General features: G+C 35.3%; 1 protein-coding gene across 1 annotated transcript in view; it reads left to right on the top strand.

The window, feature by feature from the left end:
• Positions 1 to 21,389, top strand: part of LOC117986920 (chaoptin) — a 31,224-nt gene extending 9,835 nt beyond the window's left edge. Inside the window, exons 2-5 of the mRNA XM_034973879.2 lie at positions 15,644 to 15,859; positions 15,941 to 19,063; positions 19,151 to 19,443; positions 20,032 to 21,389. Of these exons, the coding sequence (XP_034829770.1) occupies positions 15,703 to 15,859; positions 15,941 to 19,063; positions 19,151 to 19,443; positions 20,032 to 20,586 (4,128 nt within the window). The 5' untranslated portion in view covers positions 15,644 to 15,702 and the 3' untranslated portion in view covers positions 20,587 to 21,389. The remainder of the gene's footprint in view (positions 1 to 15,643; positions 15,860 to 15,940; positions 19,064 to 19,150; positions 19,444 to 20,031) is intronic.
• The last annotated feature ends 885 nt before the right edge of the window (positions 21,390 to 22,274 follow it).

Here is a 22,274-nt window from a genome sequence, read left to right as displayed (position 1 = left end):
AAGTCCTGACTCTCTCTCACTGCCAATCAATGCCTAGCCCAAACCTTTGGACCCAGTACGCTTAGTACGAGATTTTGTGTCTCACCAACGTTGATAGTATTCGAGTGTCGAAACACTTCCGCGTTATAGTAAACTGGATCTTAACTGCCTTGTTTTAAAGCTCAAGTTTGTCTACACATCTACAGCCAGCGCTCCAAGCGGAAACGTTGCGAAATTAAAATCAGTGGCATTGAATTTTTGACTTTAATTCAAGGCAGTTTAGGTCCATTTTACTTTACATTTTATTGTGTTTCGACTCTCGAATTCTAGCAACGTTTGGTGAAACGTAAAATCTTATAATAAGCGTAGTACAGATAGAAGTTCTCTATGTTGCGGACCATCGCTAGTAGTTAACATTCTAAAACACATATAAATCCACTTCTAAAAACATAATTTGCTCTGTGGAAATTTATCATCCTCCTCAATTAATTGGAACAGGGAGATAATTTTACTTTATTAACTACATGGATCCAAGACATTACAAGGACAAAGTACTGGCATAATAATTTCTATAGTATAGGAAAATTAATTGGTCTACATTTACCAGTAGATTACCAACCTCAGGGCCCAAGGGACGGGCCATTTGTCAATGTAATCATCTTTTCATGGGTCTGAGTAGGTACTATCGTAGGAGTACAGTTAAGATACCGTGCCTATCAAATAGGATTGCGGTATTCCCTTCGTACATAATATAATATAATATTAGGCAAGTACCTACTTGAGGATAGTGGGCAGAATTAAGTACAGACAGAGTATATAGACCTTTTTTACGATATCAGACTTTAGAGATATCATAATAATATCATTAATTATTGTTGATTTATAATAATAAGTATATAATCGTAAATAATCTTATATATATTATTAAAATTTTAAGTACTTAGGTAAAATATTTAATTTTATAAAAATCGTTAATTTGTTCAAAAATCCGTCACAACATTTGAAACAAATACATAAATAAAATAAATCTTATTTTTGATCAAATTGCATTGACCATTGGTTCCATGTGGTAGGTAACATGCCGTACTTATGTATAACACCTATCACCAAACATGAAGTCAATAATTTTATTATTGGTTTTAGTTATTATGGAGCACACATATAGTCCACGACAGGTTGAAATGACAATCAGAGTATGAGGCGGGGGAGTGCCCCGCACACCCGCACGTCACCTGTCCTCGTCCGCACTGGGTTAGCGTGCGGGTGTACGGGGCGTTCTCTCCCCGATGGCCGTTTCAACCTGCCGCGTACTATACCTACGTTAAAGTGCCACTTTAGCAAGGAACCGAATCTCTCTTTTTAGTAGTAATCTGACCCCTGCCGGGAAATTACTGCGAGCCTCCAACCGGAATGCTACAATCAGACTCTTAAAGTGGGTTTTAGAAGCAATCTAGGTAGAGGATTATAAAATGAAGAAGCGAGTACAAGGATCCTGAGTGCTCAAAGTGCATCCGCTCATGCGGGCCCCGACACTCATGAAGTACTCGTGGGATTGATAATTTAGTTATTTTATATTGCAACTAGAAAATCCACGCGGGCGAAGTGGACGTGGACGCGGACGTCCGCGTCGATTTTCGTTTTAAAATCCCGAGGGAACTTCTTGATTTTGCCGGGATAAAAGTAGTCTATATAGCCGTCTCCAGGATGCAATCTTCCTTGATGAAGTACCTTAACGGGTGCTCATTGATTCTCCGCAACATAGCCTATGTCCGTCAACGGAATGCAAGTTATTTCTCTACCAAACTTCGTCAAAATCGGTTAAACGGAGCCGTGCAAAGCTAGCAGGCAGACAGATAAGATAGGCAGATCGACAAACACACTTCGCATTTATAATATTAAGTATGGATATGGATTGCAGTATGTCGAAAATAATTATACAGTCGAGGCACAAAGGACCACCGCCAAAATGGTACCAAATAATTCTAGCTTCAAATTAAAATCACTTTCCACAAGATTGCAACCACGGTTGAAGAAAATAAGGTTTTAACATTTTAACAATATCTTATTGCATTTATAAAAAAACTAGCTGATGCCTGCGACTTCATCTGCGTGCATTTAGTTTTTAAAAATCCTTTGGGAACTGTTTGATTTTCTTGGATGAAAAGTAGCCTATGACACTCTCCGTCCTCTCAACTATCTCTACGCCAAAAAAGTTGGGGCGTGACACATGAAGGACAAACAAATAAACACACACACACACACACACACACACACACTTTTGCATTTATTATATTAAAAGATAGTATAGTTTACCAATTTATTAGATTAGAGCCTCAATAAATCAACGGTTAAGGAGCGGACTGCATTCCGACAGGTTGGCGGTTCAAACCCCACCCGTTGCACTATTGTCGTACCCACTCCTAGCACAAACTTTTTGCTTAGTTGGAGAGAAGAATATTACCATTGTTAGTTAGTCATAATAAACAAGGCTAATATTCTTTAAAAAAAATTGAAATCCTTATTTACTGAGTAATAAGTAGTAGCGTTATGTTAAAATCAAAGTAACTCAAAGCTCAATGGAAAACAGTTCCTACTTGAGACACAAATACGTATGCAAATCTCGAACTCGTAGACACTTTGTGTTTTCTCATTCAAATTAGAAACGAGTTGCTTTCAACCCTGTAGCCAAGCGGTGTTAGAAATTCTATAGTTAGAAGAGTCACCCACTCGTCTAGCTTGATCGACGGCGACACTTGGCGAAAACAAAGGTCTGTTTTAGAGACTTTTACAAGTGGAGCACTAACTTTACACTGTCAGTCTTTGTCTTGTTGAGCTGTTGTGGACAAATGTTACTTTTGAAAAGTACCTAAACGCTCCAGCACTGAACTTTGTAGATTTTTCCGTAATAAAAAGTTAAGGTGCCAGGTATAAAATGATAAATTTTGTGTAAGGACATGTGCATTGTGCATACTGTCGCCAAACTTTTAGTTCGCTATGAGTTTTCTCTAAAGTTGCAAATACTTGCCGAGCACCGGTACAGATAGCACAAAACAATTTAGGAATTTAAAACTTAGGTTTTTTTATCTATATCCATCACACTAATATTATAAATGCGAAAGTTTGTATGTACGTGTGTGCGTGTGTGTGTGCGCGTGTGTGTGTGTGTATGTATGTTTGTTACTCTTTCACGCAAATACTATGGAACGGATTTGACTGATTGGAGTAGAGATAGAACATAGACTACTTGTTATCCCGTAAAAATTCATGGTTCTCGCGGGATTTTGAAAAACTTCCATACTAATATGTAATTATAAATGCGAAAGTGTGTCTGTCTGTCTGCTAGCCTTTCACGGCCTATCCCTTCAGCCGGTTTTGACAAAATTTTGTACAAATATAGCTTGCATCCCGGGGAAGGACATACGCCACTTTTTATCCCGGAAAAACGAAGAGTTCCCACGGGATTTTTAAAACCTAAATCCAAGCGGACGAAATCGCGGGCGTCACCTAGTAGTAAATAACTACAAGCAATCTATCGTAGATTAGCTAATAATATTATTCATTTGGATAAGGTAACTTTAACGCATCCATATACCTACCAAAATACGAAAAAATGTATCTGTCTGTCATTTTTATATGGGGAATTTCAACTAACTTTAGACCACATCAAAACTAAAACTAAACAAATCCAATATGTACCTCCATACCTATTTAAATGCAATCCTACTCGTACCATATTTAGATCGGGAACGGCGGTTTCCTCGAAGTACAATAATTAGTTTTTCTTCCCACGGGAAACAAAGGCGATGATTAATGAATATCCGAAGGTCGTCTTCATATTATAATAGAAGCTTTAATTCAAGTAGGTACCTATCCTAAGCATTTGCTTATAATGGATTTTGGTAGGAAAGGCATTCCGAACCTGTGGTAAGATTGACTATTCATTGACTATTATTCAAAAGCACTAGTAAAGTCTATTTGAATAAAAAGTCTTTTTATCCATGACTAGCTTATGCCCGCGACTTCTTCCGCGTCGACTACTCAAATTTCAAACCCCTATAGGGGCTGAATTTTCAAAAATCCTTTCTTAGCAGATGCCTATAAGTCATAACAGCTATCTGCATTCTGCATGCCAAATTTCAGCCCGATCCGTCCAGTAGTTTGACCTGTGCGTTGATAGATCAGTCAGTCAGTCAGTCACCTTTTTGTTTTATAAATTTAGATATATTATTTAGATTAGATTTATTCGTAGCACCTGTAAGAGCTGTGGGTGGCTGGCTTTTAGGAATTTATTTCGTACAAAAAAAACAAAAGTTGTTCTATTAGGTACCTATCTACAGGTTGAAATCGCAATCGGGGAGGGAACGCCGCGTATACCCGCTGCGCTGCACAGCTCCCGTGCTAACCCGATGTGGAGCTCGGGTGACATGCTGGTGTGCGTGTGCCTCATACCCCGATTGCCATCTCAACCTCTCGCGGACTACATGGTAATCTAATATTCAAATAATATTAAATTATTGGTTACGGGACGATTACGATACGATTATTGGTTAGTTATTAAAGAGGCATATAGGATAGTCAATAGGTCTATAGTTGTAGTTTCGTAAAAATATGTTAACACACACATACGACATTTGAAACAGTAAGGTAATTATAATAAAACACAAAATATGTACTGTGCATAGTATGTAAATTTAATAGTCTGGATAAATATTGATATCTGTATACGTGACCTAAATAGGAAAATAGCGTCGCAGGATAAAATGGGAGTCCCATGGTAGCGATTTCTCATAGTTTATTCGTTCTGTCCCATGCACGTTCGTCTGGTATCTATCTTCTTGGGGAAATAAACTGTTACAAATATAGCGGTTTTATTGCGACACATAATTTTATGTTAATGGTGCCTATTCTTAGCTGCGGGTATCCACCATGTTCGTGTATCAATTCCGGACTGGCTTAGGGCGTTTGTGCACTCTATCGTGAAATCACGGATTCCATAAAAATGCCGTATTCGTATGACGGCCACTTCGAAGAATCACGGATACAAACCGAGTACGGATGAGTGCACAAACGCCCGTAGGCAGGATTTATTGCCCGCGGACGTTTGTTAACTAACGGAACAAATTTGAAAAATATGTCATCATTATCATCCGAAAGCAGTGCTGGATGGAGGTTTCTTGTACTTAGCACGGCACGGTCTTGTGCCGTCTGCTCCCAGCGCTCCCTCCGACTCGTTTGATGATGTCTATTCACGTAGTGGGGGCTCTTATAACGCTATGATTTCCGATGCGAGGTCGCCATTTTCGCACCATGGGACCCCAACGTCTATCAGTTTTTCTAACTATGTACCTACACATCCTGCTCATTCCGAACGAGAACGCGAATCGTGTATCTATAAGAAGCTTAAAACAACATAGCACATTGTGTATCTTTAAGAAACAATATTAAATTATTCAACATGGGGGTAATGTAATGTCTTACGTCACGGGTGCCGGGATAAATCCCAAGCGTAACGAGGAAATCTAGAGTAATTCTCGAGTGTAGCGAGGGTGTTGCATCTTGAACCCTGAGCGAAGCGCCCCATTACCCGCAAGTTCAATACTCGACTTTTCACACCTCGCAAAACAATAAAATCAAAATCTTCGTTTGCTTAATTAGGTAGGTTACCTATCTGTCTTTAGACGTTTCTGGGAGCAAATCGTTTATTACACTCTGAGCATTAGGTAATAGTTTCCGGAGTTAAATTACTGCTGCTATTTTCGTCACTCAATTTTTTATTTATTTATTAAATGAATAATTAATTTCAATAAGTAACACCACAATACAACGTTTCGGAGATTACATTACATCCCTTAAGACGTAATAGATTTCAGTACAACATTACAACCCGGTAAAGTCATAGGAATATTATGACGTACTTTACCCATAGCTAACAAGTCTGTAATAAGGCATTATAGAGCGAGTGGTGTGAAAAACAACATTACCCACTCTCTCCGAGACCAAGCCCGTAAAACATTATCGTCAAATTACTAAAGCAAAGTAAGTAAAGATACGCGGAGCCCGGAGGGGAATATATAAACTTACACAGCTCGAGTACGTTCATCTATTCGATTCGAATAACATTCAAAATATGAGTAGGTATATCCACACGCGCGGAACCTGTCATTTGATTAGCTTAGTTGCGCAAAGCAAAGAACAAACTTAGTAAATATGCAGCTTGTAACTCAAACTACTTAAATTAAGTTCTACAATTAGTGAGATCTGAATTAGTAAATGAAACATTATCTTATTGAATATTTTATAAGTTCTGTAGTTACTGGCATACTGAAATATATACCTCCCTAATATGATGTAATATGTAGATCATCATCATATCAACCCATCGCCGGCCCACTACTCAGATCACGGGTCTCCTGTCAGAATAAGAAGGATTTTGGCCATAGTCTACCCCGCTGGTCAAGTTCTGATTGGCAGACTTCACACTCCTTCCACACAGCAATCATATTATTATCATACCTGATAATATTATTATTTACCTATTATTATAATACCTATTCTGATTTACTAATTGTATCTAATGATATAATATCTGTCAACGGCTTTACTCACGTACCTCGTAGTCGACGTTAGCCCGACTAGTTCCGAACCCATCCGGGGTCCTTTTTCAAGGGAGTCAGTTCGCGCACGCGTCGCGGTTGTGACTGCGAGCTGCGCGTGCCGCTGCCCGTAGAGCTCGTCGTTGTGAGTTGCTGAGGTGGGGGGGGGGGGGGGGGGGGAGACAGCTGCAGATCGTCTCCCGACAGTTCTTGCTGATCTTCATCGCTGGAACCGTCACCATAATCCAGGCAAGCGGAGCTAATAGTGTCCTGTCCCGCGACTGATGCCCTTGTCTTAGAGTCAAAAAGCGGTTTCCAGGCTGAGGGTAGCACTCACGATATTTTGAACGCTGAAGTATCTAATGATATCGATACCTACGTTTGGGTTACTAAAATGACACGCAACACAAAAGTATGAAATCCCTAGGCAGCAACTTAAAGTAGATTAATGATTGTATTTCATGTGTGTACATACATCTGGGCGTTTTGGGGGAGTGTCGTAAACATGGCGGTTTTATTACAAAACATAATAAATTTTACGGTATTTTTAGTTGATTAAATTATAATATGTTTAGCGAATGTTTTTTTTTAAACATACCTTACAATATTTAGAACTCATTGCAAAATTTTTGTACAATTTAGAATGTTTCATATTATTATATACCATTGAGGTGTGCCATGTTAACGAACATTTACATTTTTTAGGGTTCCGTACCTCAAAAAGAAAAAAGGAACCCTTATAGGATCACTTCGTTGTCTGTCTGTCCGTCTGTCCGTCGTGTCTGTCAAGAAAACCTATAGGGTACTTCCCGTTGACCTAGAATCGTGAAAATTGGTAGGTAGGTAGGTTTTATAACATAAGTAAAGGAATAAGTCCGAAAACCGTGAATTAATGGTTACATCACAAAAAAAAAATTAAAATGTATTTTCAATGTTTCGTGGTTTAACGACATATTTTATTGTATATAACGTTTACATACGGGTATAGATTTTTATCTATTTTTATGCATAATAGTTTTTGATTTATCGTGCAAAATGTCAAAAAAATACCCGAGTGTGGAACCCTCTGTGCGCAAATCAGACTCACATTTGGCTGGTTTTTTACTAAGTACTAGTAAAACACACTACTACAAGTACTACAAGTACCTACTAGTAGTACAGATTCAATTACAGCAAAAAAAAGTTTATATGTAGGTATAATATACCTATTATTATTATACTATAACACATTCATACAATTAGAATATAGAGTGGTTAAGCCCACCCGTGCAAAGCTGAAGTGCGTCAACCAGTATGTTAATATAACAACTAAGTACTTATACAAATTTTTAGGGTTCCGTACCCAAGACTGATTAAGGCTCCGCTGTCCTTCCGTCTGTCCGTCCATACGTCTGTCTGCCAGCGTGCTGTATCTCATAAACAGTAATATGTAGAGAGTAGAAATTATCACAGAATGTGTATTTCTAGTGCCGCTTTAACAACAAATACGTAATGGACGCAGGATATGGAACGCGATGCGGGAGCGTCCGCTACGCTTTTTATTTTATTATTTTATTCATATACAAGTTAGCCCTTTGCTGCAATCTCACCTGGTGGTAAGTGATGATGTAGTCTAAGGTGGAAGCGGGCTAACCTTGAAGGGGTATGGCAGTTTTTATTAAACCCATGCCCCTTTGGATTTTAAACGGCATCGTACCGCGATCCGCTTGGCGTCACGGCTTTGCCGGTAGGGTGGTAACTAGCCACGGTCGAAGCCTCCCACCAGACCAAATCTTCGTTACGTGCAGGTGTAGTAGTCGCGTAGGTCCATAGCCCCATTAATTTTAATATCGTGGGAGGCGACTGATTAACGTTCCCACTTTGATCGCGCAGGTTTGGATGACGCTTTACAGTGCTGTTGGTAGGTATTTGAATTTGAAAATATGCTAAAATCCTTAGAGGATAACCTGAAGGGCATAGCATGAATAAAACAATATTATATTGAACTCAAGAAGTTGGATAAGTTAACTCTGATGGGAAGAAATAACAAAACAAGTAATAATTCGGTATTTTGTACGTTAGAAATGCTTCACAAAACTAATTTTATACAAGAAAAATCCAATATTAGATAGACCCAATTCTGATTTCGTAAAAGGGTTCTTAAGTCAATAGTGATGGAATCTTCCCGATAGTGAATAGGAAAGGAAAACAATTAAGATAATAATTCATTCCCTTCTATCCTCCAATCTAAAACTACTTAACCGACATTTCCAATCAGAAAATAAATTTTTCGTACCACTTGCTCAAAAAAGTGACATTCAATGCCACAAAAAGCGAACATAACAATAGTAATTTTTTATCTGTACTATGCAGTTATGTGCGTTTTAATTAATTATATATCACTTGCTTTAACGGTGAAGGAAAACATCGTGAGGAAACCTGCATGCCTGAGAGTTCTCCATAATGTTCTCAAAGGTTTGTGAAGTCTACCAATCCGCACATGGCCAGCGTGGTAGACTATAGCCAAGACCCTTCTCACTCTGAGAGGAGACCCGTGCTCTGTAGTGAGCCGGTGATGGGTTGATCATGATGATGATGATGATGCAGTCATGATTATTAAATAAAATTACGAAAACCGACGAGGCCGTATGAGCTTGATGCCTTTGCTTTTCCGACAAAAAAATATTAGTCGAGGAATTTGCCGCGTTTTTGTTTTCTTCAAATACATAAACGTTAAGTTTATTTTAATTTATTTTTATAAATAAGTTAATGTTCTAAAAATACGTTTAATAAATGCTTATCTCATATTATTATTGTGTTCATTTTTTCGCAAATGGTACGTAAAGTAGAGTATTTTCCTCGGTGATAAAGCTGTCTTAGTCTTGGGTAAACTTATAAGTAGTTTTTTTTAATACATCTTCTTCATCCGCGTAGAGCCTAGCTCTTAAAAATTCTGTGTGTCACTTCTTATGTGTATAAATCTCTACATGTGAATAATCCTTCACATTCACATTACTTTAAATTCCATTCCCTTTCCCTTAGAATTTTTAAAATCCTGAAACATCATTTTCCTTATCTTTAGTCGAAAACCATAATACTTATTTTAATAAATATAGCTTGAGGACTTGAGGAGGGATGGACTTGAGGAGGGATGGACGTTCATACCAACTTTTATCCTCTATTTAACTTCCTTGGGGGTGGAATTTCCGAAAATCGTGAAATATGTATTCATTTTCAACCGAAAGCCTAAATTAATTACCTACATAAGCAGTACCGATATTTACGGATATTACTTTAAAACTTCACAATACACATTATGTATCCCTATCCTTATAGCTATTATTAAGCATCCGCTAAGAAAAGATTTTTGAACATTTATTCCCTAAGGGGGTAAAATAAGGGTTTAAAAAATTCCTATTATACCTAAAATTCCTATTTTACCTCCTTAGGGATTGAATTTTCAAAAATATTTTCTTAGCGGATGCCTAACAATAGCTAGAAATCTGTACCTATACCCAGCCCAATCTGTTCATTGGTTTGAGCTATACGTAGATAGATAGATCATTCAATCAGGCACCTTTTCTATATATTTAGATATTCAAAATGTCTTCTGTTACAACTTATTTTTAAGTAAATACTTTATAACTCCGTTTAAGCAGATGACACAAAACTCTCCCTAAAATTAAGGGCCGATAAAATTTAATAAGAGGGCATTAGTGGTAATGAATCTCACTACGGGACATTAACTTAATTATTATAATGTGATTTAACTGGAACTCTTTAATAATAGGATTGAAACAATTTTCGTGGTTTTAATGAAAATTTCATAGTGATGCATAATTTTAAATCAGAAGGTATTTCTGTTTCTTTCGTGTAATTTTATAAAGTGATCATGTAGATAACTATAAATATTTATTGAAGTTTAACTTTTAACTTAAGTTTACCCACTGAAGTTCGTAACTTTGCTCGCTGAATATTGTACAATCTTGAGTCATTTCCAAGCAAAACTGCCTAAAATTCAGTTGAAACTTCATGATTTCGATAAAACGATAAAATTGCAATAGAGTTTCTTTCATAAATTTTTAGATTAGGTAGATTAATAATACGTGTACAACTTCATTTCAACTTGTCGCGTCCTATAGGTATACTTATATAGTAAGCCCTACGAAGAAATAATAAAAAACTTATTTCACTCTATTGATGAGACGTTTCTTTGTAAGTTTCTGTGAACAGCCGCCGGAGCTCAGAAAAAGTAAGCTCGGGAGGTAATTTCGTTCTTTATTATTTTAAGGGACCCTTATAAACGTTTATTTTAATAGGTTTGAGCTTAAGGTGTTCTCCTTTTAGATGTTCCTCATCTTTATTATGTCTGCTTAATTTTCATGAATATAAAGTTAATTACGTCGTACTTTTGAAAAATAAATAGGTACCTCTGTTTGACTAACGTAACTGCTAAAATATTGATGAATTTTGTTTTTGCATCCAAGTAACCCCGTGCTCTGTAGTTGGGTTAATCACGATGATGATGATGCTATATATATATCCGCAATTGGCCAGCGTGGTAGGCTATGGCCAAACCCTCCTGTTACTGAGAGAAGACTCGTGCTCAGTAATGAGCTGGCGATGGGTTGGTCATGATGATGATGAATCAATTAAGCTTTTTCTTTCCTAAGTACTTAGTATAAAATACACCTGCAATCTCCAGTATTTTAACTGACTTCCAAAAAGGAGGCGGTTCTCTATTCAGCCTGTTTTTTTTAATGTATGTACACCGATTTTTTCGAGGTTTTTATTTAATTAATAGAGCAAGTGTCCGTGGTGGTCCCATAAAAATTCCTAAATCCAACTCCCTAAGCCTGATGCTTAGGCGGGCAGGGTTTATTGTGATGGTACGGTGATCGTCTCTGCTTCTTTCGATTGATGGGCTATAATGAGGAAATTCAAAAACAAGTAAATCGGCTAAACTTTGGGACACTATTTGTATTCGGAGTCATATGTTATCTTAGGTATGGCCAAGTACATGGCAGGCACAATTCGTCGGACGGACATGTAGACCTTGCCAATCAAACTTCCAGATTTTCGCGGTTAGATGATGAATTTTATTTCAGAGATCTACTATTTTGACTCATTCAACTCTCTCGGATGAAAATCCTGAGGAGGGAAAAAAAAAACAGCTAGGTTATGCGTTCTGGCTTGGATGAAGGGTCGGTTGGTACATGTATTTGCCAATAAGGCCATCGTTCTACTGACCAAAGCCTCTACTAGCACGGGGGACCCTGCGCTGGACACCAGCCTTTCAACATTGTTATGTGGGGCACAGCCGACCTCCCTGTTAATTCGCTACGAAGCGTTTGGTAGCCTGTCGTGGAAGACAAGGTTCTTTTCTTGAGCTAAAAGCTCGCCCCTTACCATGGTATAATTTTGTATATATATATATATATATTCGTTCAGTTATGTCTAAGTTGGCCAACTTAGGTGTCGGGAGGTCGAAGCTGTAAGACATGGCGTGTTTTGGTGTGCCGAGGCTTTGCCGCCAGGACGCCGTCATATCGACCGTGTGCCTTTTTACATTAAATCCGACCTTATAGGTCAAGGATATCAAACTAATAGTTCTCACACATTAATACTTTCAGTGTCCCGCGGTTTAGGCCGGTATGTAACGCCGTCCTATAGCTCTCGGAATGCGGCGTAACGATGACACACAAAAAAAAAAGGTCTGTACCTGTTCTACTGTTCACCAACGGCCCCGTTACTCGTTCATACAATCTGCTTGCGCTGTGTGCTGGTTGTAAGTCGCACTGACCCAGTTTTGACTCGCCTGCTTTCCACTCGAGGGTCGGGGATTCGAACCCGAAAGATAACCCTTTAGTAGTCGTAGTTGTGTATATTCAAATTAATTAAATATCACTTGGTTCGTCGTAGAAAGAAAGCATCGTGAGGTAAACCGCAACCTGAGAGTTCTCTATGGAGCCCGCGCTCAGTAGTGAGCCGGCGAGGGTTGCTCATGATGATGGTGATGGTATCGTGGTAGCTGATAGTTCAAAACACACCACATTATCCAAATTATTAGTGCAATTTTGCCTACCCAGTCAATGTGTATTTTGGCAAGGGTCGTCCCATCTGACTGCGTTAGTCTGTCAATTTTATTCTATTTCTTATTTACTATTAGATAAGAGCTAATATTGTGAATTCGGTGTACTGCTGAAAAAAAAGGAACTAGCCTAAACTTTACTTAATAGTAAGAGTCGTGATATAGGTAATATGAGAGATTTAATATTGGAGTCCGACACATGGAACCATGTATCTACGGCATTTTTGAACACACACAGTTCGATCGTTTACCTCTAAAATGAATTTGAGCTCCATTATTAAATGTCTATAGAAGGTATCTAGACGTGATAAATAAAAGATGATATTTATACTCAAATGCTTTTATTTCTGGTAAATAAGTTGTTTTATTTACTCTCACAGTTGAGTATTTTTAGAAAAAAAAGAAACTGGTATTGTGATTTAGACGGAATTTTAAATGTGTTTGTTACATTTAAAACCCGCCAAATGTTCGCTTCCTAGGCCAATCTATTTAGAAGGGAAAAACGAACATTTAAACTTTAAAAACCCTTACGGCCGCGCAGTTTATTTCACAATCAATTACACACATAATATGTCATAAAATTTAAGAGAGATTTCTTAAATTTTATTCCTAAAAACGAATTAGAGTTAAAGACACACTGTACACACGGTTATATACATAATCTAGCACAAGTATTTATTCTAAATACATCTGAACCTAGTTACACAACTTGTCCGGTTAAAACCACCTTCGGTATATTCTTTCTAATTTAAACCTACTCGCGAGGTTCACAATACGCCCCCACTTCTCGCGACTATGCATACACAATGCGGTGATTAGGTATAATATGAAATTTTCACACGCTAAACCCGTGGTCCACTCCATCCAAGCCCAGGGTTGAGACCATTGTCTACGTCTAGCATGATATTGGTCTTCTAGATTATTTTCTAGATCTATTTCTTCTAGGTATACCGGCTAATCAATTTTATAAGCTTAAAAGTTGTGGAACTACTTTCAAAATTTACACTAAATACAATAATCTGGGTACTTCACCATTAAACCGCCGCTGGCTCGAACACACTGTCTCTATAACCTTATCTTATTTCTCAGGACAAATTTTAACAATACACTATACTATAATTTTAATCTACACTCCAATTTTGCAAAGGAAGCTCAAAATATCTCGAATGGACGAGGTCGCGAGGTTCGCGCTGGGATTTGTACTTCCGACCCGAGCCGAAATCCTGCCTTGACTGCCCTCCGTTCTTTTTCCAGTTCTCCCTAAAGGTCCCCGTGGTCGTGTTTCGTCACGCCCACAGTTCTCTGAAAACCAAAACAGACAGGGGAGTACGGTTCTCTGATTGGTCTCCTCTTGCGCACAAAATTACCCTATTGGCCGAAAACAAAATTGCGTTCCAGGCCCCACCTCCAAAAATCTGTCCACATTTGTTCGCAGATACTTGTCGCCTGTTATTTGTCCCTAGACATATGATTGCCATTAAGTATTAGTTTTTGCCGTGTTTAGCCAGAAATTTTAAAATAACTCACGCATTTCTTGACGTCTTTATTAACAAACGCACTCTCTACTCTCGATAATTTGTTTTTGCTGTATTTAAAATTTATGGTCGCCTTTTTATTTTTCTTTCTTTGTTTTAGATTTATTGCCTTAGTTTTGAGAACGCCATAGAATCGTGTATCACACGGTAATAAATTTGGTGATTTATGAGTGACCATCTCATTATGTCCCGCAAGTTATCTAGATTTAGGAAATGTTCATAGTGAATTAATATTGTAGGTACCAAGCAACGACTTCATGCTCGAACTCCAAGTCCAAACTTCTCTCTCCCAAGGTCCCAAGCCCTGATGATGCTGGAAACAGCACTCCTAAACTATAGTGATTCAGGAACTGCGGATGGTGCAATATTATTTAAGATACCTTCGGATCCCTACTCCTCAATCCTGATGCTGCAAGATACTGAACTCCTAAGCCATGTGAATTTAGAAAATTTTGTTGGTGAATTGATATTTTAGGTACCAAGTAAGGACTACTTACACTAAAAAGCTTAATTTTTTTATTAAAAACTGACTTCCAAAACCACTCCAAAGTAAAAAATAATTTTTGTTTCTACACATGTATCTATGTATGTATGTATGAAGTCGGGCGAGCATAATAAAAGAAACTAGAAATCAAATCGTGAAACTCGCCCGACTTCAACATACATACACATGTAGAAACAATTTTTTTTTAATGCTTATAATATCTAAATCCCAAAGTTCAACATGGTTCAGTGGATTTCTATGCGGTTTTCACTATTATTTTGAACATTTCACTAGGTCTAACACATATTCAATGGGAACGATGGCGTGGGCTACTTCTGGTATAATAGGTATACCGTCAATTAATTTAATTTTGTAAGTCATCAGTCACCGGCATCAGCCTGACGTGAAAGTGGATATATGTACTCTGACTTATAAGAACGGATTCTTATTTAACTTAAACTTAGTGAAAACAATAATATCTTTAGTAAACTCCTGATGAAATAAACAGCCTACATTAATAAAGAGAAGTACCGTGTACATCCGTACAGAACGATTAATTAAGCCCCTCCGTGGCGGTACACTTAAATTAGAGAGCAACGCCATTTCCTTTGTCTAATTATAGAGGTTTAAAAACATCCTCTTTGCTTAGAGCCTTTAGAATAAATCAATTGCTAAAAAGAAAAAGCTAAATGAATAAAATTAACTTAGAGTTAGATGATTAGGCACTCCTTTATGTAGATACATTCCTACGACCGGGTATTCATTTCCTTTTTATAATTAAAAATATGTAATAGAAAATATTACATTAATACGTATACGATATGAATTGCATGTTAAAATCAATGTACAGGTACAGGTACAGGTTTTTTGCAATAAAATTAGAAAGAGGCATTTTCTCTTAATTTCATTTTTAATTAATATAAGTTGTATTTATGTTAAAAAATAGTGTTAAAAAATAGTTTTCATGTTCCATTTTTTTCAGATCCAAGACGGCACAAAGTTAACTATCTTGATTGGAAAATGTTATTAAGATGACGTTCAATGAACATGGGCATGAGTTTTTTCTCAAACATTGTGAAATGTGGCATACGCGTCCTTTTTATAATCATCCATATTCCGATACTGCAAGGAGAAGAGCAATCACAATGTCCAAGTCTTACAGAAAATCCTATTTGTCCATGTTATCATTTTAAAGAAGGTAACTTTTTGAGAATAAATTATGTCACTACGCTAATTTCATATTTTAATTCGTTTTTATTTAAAAAAAATATTTTTCCAGGTTTATTTTTGGAATGTCCTAGTGCCACACCTGATGTCGTAAAAAATGTGCTCACAAAGATAAAGGGGACAATTCATTCTTTATCGATATATGATTTAGACAGATCAACGACAGAATTGAAGACAGATTTTATTCCTTCGAATGTGAAGATAAACAATTTACAAATAACGCAATCTGGTATAAACAAAGTGAGCCCTAAGGCCTTTACAACGATTCGCGATTCACTGAGATCTATAAGCATCATTGCCAGTAAATTAAACAGGATACCACATGAAGCTTTATTTGAACTATTCAATATTGAATCACTGGACTTCCAACTCAATGACATAAAATACATCGAAGCCAATACTTTTAAAGATCTGAAACTGAAAAAAGCTAATTTAAGAGGAAATAAAATTGCAAATATATCTGAACATGCATTTAACAAAATAGATGGAACACTGGTTGAACTAGATCTGACGGAAAATTTTCTTGAAACTTTTCCTTTACAAGCATTACGAAATCTTTACAAACTTACAACTCTTAAATTAGCCTGGAATAAGATTAGTTTAATACCTTATTATGTAAATGAGACTATACCAAATTTATTAAGCTTGGACTTGAGTTCAAATGTATTTACCAAAATAGATAATAACTGGTTTAGGAGCATGCCTAATTTAAAAACATTGATATTTTTTAGTAACGAAATCCAGTATATTGCTGAAGAAGCATTTTATTCTTTAGAAAATATAGAAATTCTAGATTTGAGTAGAAATAAAATTGTGAATATAGATAAAAATACATTTAAAAAAAATGTTAATATTAGATCGATAGACCTAAGTCATAACCATTTACATCATATAAATGGTATATTTGCCAATCTTAAGCATCTTTCCGAGATATTTTTATTAGATAATAACATTCTTGAGATACCAGATGACGCATTTTATAGAACAATTGGATTGAATGTTCTTAATATAGAGCAAAATGCCATAAAATTACTACGTCCAAGCAGTTTTGATTCTTTACACAATCTGACGCAACTTCATATGGGAACAAATTTTTTGAAACAACTTCCAAGTAATATTTTTCAATTCAACCAGAAGCTTGAAATACTAAGTTTAGATAATAATGAAATCGAAGAAATAAATGATTTAGTATTTAATAAGTTAGCAGCATTAAGAGAAATAAGGTTACAAAGTAATAAATTAACATATATAAAGAGAAACGTATTTAACCCACTGCCAGAACTTTTAGAGTTACATTTACAAAATAATGCTATACAAAATATTGATTCTCATGCTTTTATAACACTTAAAAACCTTCAACATATTAATTTACAGGATAATGGATTAAATACAATAGGTGATATATTTCCAAATAGAAATTCATCGTTGGTTTCTATGCAATTAAGCTCAAATAATTTATCGCTATTAAAAAACAGCTCTCTAAGGGGACAAATAAATGTACAGATAATGTGGCTAACACAAAATAATATTAAAATTCTGACCCCCAATTTATTTAGTGATTTGATTAATATACAGAGACTGTATTTAAAAAATAATAGTATAATGCACATAGAAAACCGTACGTTTGAACAGCTTAAAAAAATAAAGTTCTTGGATTTAAGCAATAATAAATTAAGTGAAATACACAATGAAACATTTTATAAGCTCATCACATTGGAAGAGTTATTATTAAAATGTAATAATATAAAAAATGTTGCTAAAGAGTCATTCCAAAATCTGATCAAATTAAAAATTCTTGATTTATCAGAAAATGAGATCTTCATTTTTGATTTTAATATCTCAACACTACCAATTAAGCATATTCGCTTAAATAAAAATCTTATTACAACTATTAAAGCAGATTCCTTACGAATTTTACCTAATTTAAGTGACTTGGAATTAAAAATGAACTATTTAACGTGGGAAGATATTATTCAAGTATATATCCCTGGTTTAAAATCGCTTGTGTTGTCAAAAAATAATTTTACACATCTGGATAATAAAACGTTTTCTCATTTACTTTCACTACAATCTCTTACATTGGAAATGTCAAACATATCGCATTTACCTCCATCCACGTTTATTAAAAATCAGAACTTACTTAGAGTAAATCTTGCTCATAATAATCTCAAAGACTTGCACAAGGACGTATTTGCCTATACCGCAATTTTGCAAGAACTTAATTTAAAAGGTAACTGGTTTACAGATTTTCCACACGTTGCCTTATTTAATATTACTTCTCTTGAAATCTTAAATTTATGTAACAATCAGTTGCAAAGTATTGATTTTTTTAAATTTGTAGGGTTGCACAATTTAAGGTCGTTAAATTTATGCCATAATCGTATTTCTATTTTAAATGGCTTTACATCTCCATCATTAAAAAATTTGGTAACTTTAAATTTGAGCAACAATATGATAACCATCCTTCCACCAAATTTTCTTCAACATTCGGTAGCTTTAAAAGAGATAGATTTATCGGAAAACTTATTCAAATACATTCCTAGTAGTAGTCTATCAGAGTCCCTCTTCCCTGCTCTAACTACTTTAAATGTGTCATTTAACTCCATAGAACAATTACATCAGACATATCCAATTAAACAGTTTCCATTGTTAGAAGAGCTAATTGTAACGAATACAAATTTGACAATCATAACTAGTAAGGACTTCGAAAATTTTTCATCGTTAAAGAAACTAATATTGTCACATAATTTGATAACTAGACTATCACCAGGTCCATTTTTAAAACTACATAGCCTTGAGTTATTGGATTTAAGTCACAATCAATTAGAAAACATTCCAAGAGAAAGACTTCAAGGCTTGTATACAGTCCGCTTGGTCAATATTTCAAGAAACACCATTAGAGAGCTGGAAGAGTTTACTTCAGATTTACAGAGCTTGCAAATTCTGGACCTATCTTGTAATCATATTACAAGAATAACGAAAGATGTATTTAGAAACCTTTTTAGCCTGACAGAACTTTACTTGAACGACAATTGGCTATCAGTAATAACAACAGGCGTGTTTGCTAAACTAAAAAAAGTAAAACACATCGACTTCAGTCGAAATTATTTTGAAGTAATACAGCTTAAAATGCTAGTTGCTCTTGAAACTCAAATCAAAACAATCTTTTATAACGGTAAGCCACAAAATAATAAAATATACTATGATTTATTTATATGTATAAAGACCCAGTTATATCTCAAGAGCACTGTTTTATTTTCAGAAAACCCTCTAACTTGCAATTGCGAATCTCAAGAACTTTGGAAATGGATGCAAGATCACCATAAAATTATTTTAAAAGGAAGTAGCAACTTGCGTTGTGAATATCCAGAAGAACTGCATGGAATGAATTTTTTGGAAGTAAAATCTCAAAAGCTTTGCGATGTACCAGTCGTAATTCGAATTGCCATACAGGACATTCAGACTTATTCAGTTTTAGTTTCTTGGCAAAGTCGTAATCAAACTGGTTTAAATGGATACCAAGTTGCTTATTTTAGGGAACATATGCCAACGATTGTGAGTATCTAAATATGAACATCACTTTAGGTTTACGTAACATAATATATTTGGTTCCTGATTGTGCTAATTTTGGAAAACTGATTAGATACGTAGGTATCATATATTTTACTACATTATTTATATTGTAGGATGAGAATTGCTGCCGCCTGGATTTAGGTTTTTCAAAATTCGCGGGAACTCTTTGATATTCAGGGATAAGCCAATGTCATTATGAAATGTAACTTTTGTAGGTAACCGTTACTGAATCATCTATAACCACTATAACTGAAATGTCACCTATAATTGAGGTGATTTTATTTGCTACTAAAAATGCTGTATATTTATTCATTAAATATTTAAAAATATGTATCACATAAAACCAGTCGGTACACCAAACATTACACCAACATTTGAATACAAAGGCTCTGCATCACTTCAATGGACCATAAAAAATATTTATGTTTCTCGCCCGAGGTTATTTCGTTTGTACTGTGAATCCGTTTAAATCTTCTAATAACAATGGTTTATACGACTGACAAACTTCTCTAAAGCTTTATACAAATAATCATAAACGTGTTTCAGAGTTAATTGTTTTATTTGTCACAGGTTCGAGGAAAATTTTTGAATTCGACAGCAAGAACTACAAGATTAAACCATTTGACACCGGGAGCAAGATATACAATTTGCGTCATCGCCATCGGTGATTTTGATAGCAATCCAGGATCTACAACGCCTAATGCCAGAATAGCGCTGTCAGCAGGAAATTCGGGAGTTAACTTATATGGAGATGAACAAATATTTAGTAATTTGCGATCGCAAATGAATGATTCTCATATAAGTAAATGTACAACTGTAAGCACAATAGACATGTTTAGTGCAGCGTTAGATAGTCCATTTTCCAATACTTATATGGGAATTGCTGAAGCTTTGACGAGAAGACTAAGTTTGATTGTGGGATGTTGTATAGGGCTTATAGTTTTCATTGTATTAGTGTCAGCATTGGGATATATGCAAACGAAAAAACGACCAGTATTGCCGAAGAACGAAACTCAAGAGCCGCCTCAGTATATATCGTATGACAATTTTACGGCACCGGGCGTTGATAACCAGTCAACTGATTTGGATATAAATACTATTTCTAATAAAACCACTCCCCCGTAATTATAAGCTCTCTGAATAGATCCAACTCAATTTGGTTATTTATTGTAATAGTTAAAAGTCTATAAAATTAAATGTATCAACATTGATATTGATGTTACCTTGTTTTAACATGATTTATTTATTGTAAGTCTGAAAAGGTGGCTACTTTTAAAATTTATTTATTCATGTAAAAGTTTAAGTACATGAATATTTAGGTTTTAAAGATAATTAAATTAAAATTAAAATTTTAATAGTCAAAATTTTGAATGTTGTTTATAGATAGAATGCCTGGCATTTTTATAATAAATGAAAAGACATTTTGATGTCATTGAAAAAATTAAGTTTGAAATTAAAACCGTATTTAAGATACTGGATAGTTGATGTGAACTCATTAAAATCGTTTAGGTAGCAGTTTTTCTGTATTATTATTATTTTATTAATGCAATTAGGAGACGTAAGACGTTTCATCGTATGAGAAAATATTTTATTATATAATTTAAATTTCAAAAATAAAAATATTTTAAATTAATCACTATTGTAAACAAAAATTCTGTAATAAGAAATGAATTAAGGTAGGGCAGAATAACATTATAAGTTTTACTGCGTAATACAATGTAGCTTAACATCGACAAACGAATATTTATGGGATCTTTAAAGCTAAGAATAATTTGCTAAGCTAATCTGTAAGCAAAACAAAAAATATCATCCTTTAATGTATGAAGAATGTGTAATAAGAATAAATATAACTAGATTACTGTTTTAAAAATGACACAATCTGTTTAATATAAAAGGTTGTAGTGTTGATAATAAAATTATAAAAATATCGTATTATTTTATATTATTCCCAAATTTAGTAATATAAAAGTAGTATTTTACTTGATAAAAATTGTCACGTACGTCCATCTCTGTTCCAGATAGAATATGATGCCCACGATATTCATGTGGATTTATGTTTTAAAAAATCCCGTTTGATTTTCCGGAGTAAAAAATAGTGTAGGTCCGCCCCTAGGATGCAAGCTATCTCTGTACCGAATTTCGTAAAATTTCGTTAAATGGATTGGCCGTAAAAGGGTAACAGACAGACGGGCAGGTAGTTAGATAGAAGGACAGACACATATACATTTTCGCATTTATAATAAGTCAATGTCAAATTATTTATTCAAAATAGGTAACATTGTACACGTTTTGATTGTCACTTGTTGGATTTGTAAGATAAATGATGTTTTAAACTAAAGTTACGAGGGTTCCAAACGCGCCCAGGTCTGAGGAGAGCCCACAACAAACTCAGCCGGGTATTGTTTTTATTTTCACCACTCCACAAAAATTACTTAAACTTATTAGAATAACAAAGCTGTTAATCAACTCATTCCCAAGCTTTCTAGATCTAGTAAGTATGGATTTTTTTGTTCAAAACTTCTTTGTTCAGTTTAGTGCAGTTTTTAAAATAATTTAGAAAATCCACGAGGAAGGCATGTGGATTGTGCATTATGTACATATCTAATACCTACCTATTTTCTATCTGATCCGCCTCGACGCAGCATACAAGATTTGGGTGGAATTTCTGTAAATCCATTCTTAGTGTAGACTAACTACATCATAAAGTGACCATACATGCAAAATCTCAAGTTTCTAGACACTGTACGTTGATTATTTCAGTCAGCTAGTTTCTCTTTTTATACAATACTAGCTGATGCCCATGACTTCGCCCG

This window comes from Maniola hyperantus, chromosome 12 (assembly GCF_902806685.2).
Source record: "Maniola hyperantus chromosome 12, iAphHyp1.2, whole genome shotgun sequence".
Taxonomy (NCBI): Eukaryota; Metazoa; Arthropoda; class Insecta; order Lepidoptera; family Nymphalidae; genus Maniola; species Maniola hyperantus.
This window is presented reverse-complemented; position numbering and strand designations above follow the sequence as displayed.